A 5,783-nucleotide genomic window follows, 5' to 3' on the forward strand; every position below is an offset into this window, starting at 1 on the left:
GAGATAGGGTGAGGAGCTCGGACATCCGGGAGGGACTCGGAGTAGAGCCGCTGCTCCTCCACATCGAGAGGAGCCAGTTGAGGTGGTTTGGGCATCTGGTAAGGATGCCTTCCAGACGCCTCCCTTGGGAGGTATTCTGGGCATGTCCAACCGGGAGGAGATCTCGGGGCCGCCCCAGGACACGCTGGAGGGATTACATTGCCCGGCTGGCCTGGGAACGCCTCGGGGTTCCCTTGGAAGAGCTGACGGAAGTGGCTGGGTAGAGGACTGTCTGGGCTTCTCTGCTGAGGCTGCTGCCCCCGCGACCCGGACCCGGATAAGCGGAGGACGACGAGTACGAGTACGAGGACGACGAGTACGAGTACGAGTACGAGTACGAGTACGAGTACGAGTGACCCCAATTCTAAAACTAACAGGCATTGGAAAAGTTGATGCAATGGCAGAACAGTTGCATGAAACTGCAGTAGACTGTAAAGGTTTGCTTACCACAGTGGCAACTGAGTGTGTTTATATATATATATATAATGTCATAATAGAATTGTATGTACAGCCATGATAACAGGACAAACTTCATCCGCTGCAAGACCCTGAGATGTGGTTGAACCACCCATTCTCATTCCTAGGTCATCAAATACTGATGCTTTGCCACGCCCCCTTGGCATCTCACACACACACACACACACACACACACACACAAGGCTTCCCTTAGCATCTATATTTGACACACAGCTGTCCCCTGGGTGAAACATGTTGTAACACGTGGTTAACACTGTCAAATGGCGTGGTTAGGTTCAGGCAACAAAACTTCTTGGTTAGGTTTACAAAAAAGAGTATGTTCTGGGGTAAAATAAGTATTTAAGGTGATGTAAATACGTAACATAAGTACGTCACGTATCTTCGTAAGTTACGTAATGGTAGTTTAAAAAAAAAGCCTTGACCTTTGCGTTTCCACATAACAGAAACTGCAGTCTAAGCATTGGTATTTGATGACCAGGAAATGAGAATGGTCTTGAGAAAACTAGCTATTGGACTAAGATTATACAAACACTGGTGTTTGTGTCTTATTTTGCATGTTGATAGCAGTTTGTGTATGTGTGTGTGTGTGTGTGTGTGTGTGTGTGTGTGTGTGTGTGTATGTGTTTGTCTCTTGGATTCAGTACCTGTAATCTTGGCCTGCGTGTTGTCCTTGGGTCCTGGTGGGAAGAGCAGCTCTCTGTGCTCCCCTCCAGACAGAGGTCCATACTTGATGCGGTAGTTGTCAACCGGAGCTTGGCTGTTCCTCCACTCAACAGTGATGCTCTCGTCTGTCAGCTCCACCATCTGCAGGTCACTGGGGGCATCCAGGTCTACACAGAAATGGACTTTAGATCAGATGTAACCATACCCCAACCTACATTCAGCTGTAGCTGAAGTTGATACACAGCTCATTAAACTTGGCAATGATTAACAGTCAGTGGCTGTGCGCATTTGTTATCTGTGAGGGAGGTTGTAATATAACAAGTTCGGGTACTGAAAACACATAAAATTGTTATTTCAGTCTACCTGTGAGGAAAGACTCATAGACAGGAATGCTGGTCCGTTCTCCCCTCCTAGCCAATAGAGACACCTCGTACTGGGCATCAGGGGTGAGGCCTACCAGGTGGTACTGGGTGTCAGTGGAGGACAACTCTACCATGTTGCGATCAGCAGGGTTTGAGCTGGGCCCATAGAATACGCTGACTCCGTCCACCTCAGCCACGGGCTGGAACCAGGTCACCAGGGCTGTGGTGTCCGTCACATCACGAACATCTACCTGGCTGGGGGCATCGATCACTGGAAAGGTAAGGGGTTACACAGTGAAGGCTGTTTAAGGACACTCATTAGCAAAAAGACTTTAAAACTGAAACCGTATACATATATATATATATGCGTGTGTGTGTGTGTGTGTGTGTGTGTGTGTATGTATATATACACTGAACAAAAATATAAATGCAACACTTTTGTTTTTGCTCCCATTTTTCATGAGCTGAACTCAAAGATCTAAAACATTTTCTATATACACAAAAGACCATTTCTCACAAATATTGTTCACAAATCTGTCTAAATCTGTGTTAGTGAGCACTTCTCCTTTGCCGAGATAATCCATCCCACCTCACAGGTGTGGCATATCAAGATGCTGATTAGACAGCATGAATATTGCACAGATGTGCCTTAGGCTGGCCACAATAAAAGGCCATAATAATAAATAATAATAAAAGGTTATGGTGATGTATCCCAGTAAAAAGTGAACCAGCTTTGTAGTACTGAAAACCCAGGGTTAACCCTTAAGTAACTTTCCTAAACCCAAATCCTATTTCATAGTACAAGCCTCTGGTAAGTTGACCAAAATTCATATATCAGCAAGCCATAAAAGTGTTTGGAATTTGCCTAGCTCCTTTTGGCTAAACATTTATGTAAAAAACCTATGATATTTAATTCATAGACCTGATAAATATGGGGTATGAATAGTCAACTATTGTTAGCCAACAATTTCCATAATGATGTATTAATATGCAAACGAAAGACAACAGATCCAACTCTGAAACAGGACTTGATTACTTAGTCAACAAAGATTTACGAACAATGCAAAATGAATAATAGCTGATTACAATCTTGTGACCAGCAACCAAAGAAATGGAAATTGGAAATGTAAAGTCAGCAACTATAAGAGCTTTATATTGTTAGTGTCATGTTAGCCTTCTGAAATTATTAACATCTGGCACTGATTTCATACTTGCAATGTAAACACTAGGCTTTATATAGAATTTAAAATTTACAACAGATGGCAAGTGATACACTGTTAATAGGTAACCCTATGACTCTATCATTGCCAAATGAACCTGCTCATACCCATGCTGATTGGTCCTTGGGCAGGGATGATCCATTAGACCAGTGGGGAGCTTAGGTTAAACACCATCAGAAGATGGCAAAAGCAGCAGAAGATGGCAAACATTACACAAACCAGCAATGAAGGAGAAACTTTCAATTCAATCTCTTCAATCTTTTTTTCATCTGAGCCAATAGTGATTCTTATTGAATCATTTGCCTTGCCTGATCTTACGAAAGTTCTGCATGGGTAGAGGGCAGTTTACACACCCAAATATAAACCTAATAAATATCAATAATTATCTTACAAAAATGCATTTGAACAGTACAATTCAACTTTAATAACTCTGGAAGGATAACAGCAAGGGGGACAAATGTAGGGAAGATTTTGTTTATACTGTTTGAATGTATGTTTTTACTATAGAATCCCTGTCAGTGGGAAATGATCCCTACCATATCCATGCTAATTGGTTGTTATGCAAGGATTGTCCATTAGACCACAGCAAATCTTACATTAGACACCATCAGAATATCCAAATACTGCAGAGGATGGCTAACTTCACATAAGCAAGCGATAAAGGACCCACAGTCAATTCAGTCTCCATGAAATATTCTATTTCATCGGAGTCATCAGTGATTCTTATTGAATCCTTTGCCTTGCCTGACCTTATCAAATTTCCTGCATGGGTAGAGGGGAGTTTAAGCACCCAAATGCAAACCTGATAAATACCAATGAATAATCTTACATAAGAAAAACAAATTCAAACAGTACAATCACACTTCTTTAACAGTCCGAGGAGGGTAACAACATGAGAGAAGTGTGTAGCAAGGACTTTGGTTGTACTGTTTAAATGCATTTATTTACTATTCACTATTAACTAGAGACCTGGCAAAAGCAACCATTCTTTAAAACCAGTACAGCTCTAATATGTGTTTTGGGTTAGGGTTAGATATGTTATTTTACTTTCATTTGTAGTACAGTGTTGGTTTGTTTTTTCACACTACCACTACCACAGTATAAGTCAGAGCATTTTATGACATTACTGGTAGAGATATTACATTGTTAGGTTTTATTTGATTTTTGATGGCGTTAACAGCCAATTTTCTTACATTTTCAGCATAATTGTTCAGGAACTGATTGGGTGCTTTTGAGTCGAAGAAGTGTGTATGAGTTGAAAATGTTTGTATACACATTCAGTTTATCGGCTGTTTGGGGTGAGTAAACACAGGCTGTACAAACAGTCCAGTGATTGGATCCATGTTCTGTCAAAACAAACATCACAGTTTCCCAGCGTGTGTCTGCTGTCTTATTCTAAGCAGTATCAAGACCACCACCCATAACTGGTTGCATCACAAAATGTGAAAAAAGGGCAATTTTTGTGTTGTGAATTTGTGTTTGAGCAGAGGAAGAAATCTTTCACAGTAGTTATATCACTGGTGTTGGGGCCTTACTCCAGTCATAGAAGTGAACCCCAACCATAGATAATGAAAGTTGGAAGCACATAGAGGGCTGGATCTGGGGAGTATCAGAGTGTCAGGGTGTTATTCATGAATACAGTCATTTAAGCAATGCAGGTGCTGTAAATGTGACAGCCTTCTTGCATTTATGAGGTTATTCAGATGAAATCCTCAGGCCATGAAGAGCGCCTTTTCACCAGTGCTTAAATTGATTTGTCACATGCAAGTAACTTTAGGAAAGCTAACCTTCTGCGCAGGGCTGATAAAGTGAAGAATCTGTATTTGAGCTTAGCACAGATTTGTCTTCTGAGGGCGCTGCAAGTGTGTCGTTTTGGTGTCACAGTAGGGTTCTGCTGTGGAGGCTGCTGTCCCTCTGAGCCTGATTGCTCAACTGACAGGTGCCTCCCACACATGGTGGGTTGGGTTAGAGGGGGAGGAGAGAAGAGAAAGGAGAGACAAGGGAGGAGAGAGGAGAGGAGAGAGGAGAGAGCGGGGGGACTTGCCTTACATAATTAGTCCCTCAGCATGCAAATCCCACAATGTGTGCCCACAAGTCAGTGTAATGGGAGACATTTTGTCATATGGAATACTTTAAATTCATTATGTTGATCTGTTCTGTACGACATCTACTGCACGTCTGTCCGTCCTGGAAGAGGGATCCCTCCTCAGTTGCTCTTCCTGAGGTTTCTACCATTTTTTTTCCCCCGTTAAAGGTTTTTATGGGGGGAGTTCTTCCTTATCCGCTGTGAGGGTCCAAAGGACAGAGGGATGTTGTATGCTGTAAAGCCCTCTGAGGCAAATTGTGGTTTGTGATACTGGGCTTTATAAATAAAAATGAAATTGAATTGAAATTAACACAGCCTGAGTGATATGGAGAACTATGAACCTCATAATCCACGCAGTGCTGAAACATGGGCATAAATACATGTGTGCACTAGTGCAGGCATAAACTGTGGATATACGACACGTTCATCCCCTTTGACTTTATCTTGCGAAGAGAAGAAATAATGTCAGTTGGGGGCCAGCAGGGGGAACTACTAAACAGGGCACATAACTCCTTGAGATCAGGTGGAGAGATCCACTTCCTCTCAGGAGGAAATCCAGGAAGAGGAAGTATTTAAGTGTGGGAGTGGCCTATTTGAATCCATTTTGTTTGAGGCCATGCGGCAAGGTGAGTGTGCTTGCTGATCCTGTAAGTTCATTTAGCTTCTTTAACTTTAGCTTATATTATAGTTATGCTATGTAGCGTGTGAAATAGAGTATGGTGAATGTTTTTAATTTAATTTTTTTAATTTTATATACTTTATTAATCCCCGAGGGGAAATTCAATTTTTCACTCTGTTGTCAATTACACACAGGTCCGAACACACACATGCACAAACTGGACCTATACATGCACTAAGTGGAGAGATGTCAGAGTGGGCTGCCCATGACAGGTGCTCTGAGCGGTTGGGGGGTTCGGTGCCTTGCTCAGGGGCACC

General features: G+C 42.3%; 1 protein-coding gene across 4 annotated transcripts in view; it reads right to left on the reverse strand.

Moving 5' to 3' along the window:
- The window catches only part of tncb (tenascin Cb), a 366,665-nt gene that overhangs the window by 145,395 nt on the left and 215,487 nt on the right, over window positions 1-5,783 (reverse strand). For all 4 annotated transcript variants that reach the window (XM_050050298.1, XM_050050299.1, XM_050050301.1 and 1 more), the window contains 2 exons: window positions 1,543-1,812; window positions 1,161-1,346 (listed from right to left, as the gene is read on the reverse strand). In XM_050050298.1, coding sequence (XP_049906255.1) covers window positions 1,161-1,346; window positions 1,543-1,812 — 456 coding nt within the window. The remainder of the gene's footprint in view (window positions 1-1,160; window positions 1,347-1,542; window positions 1,813-5,783) is intronic.

Source organism: Epinephelus moara, chromosome 8 (genome assembly GCF_006386435.1).
Source record: "Epinephelus moara isolate mb chromosome 8, YSFRI_EMoa_1.0, whole genome shotgun sequence".
In the NCBI taxonomy this organism is placed as follows: domain Eukaryota; kingdom Metazoa; phylum Chordata; class Actinopteri; order Perciformes; family Serranidae; genus Epinephelus; species Epinephelus moara.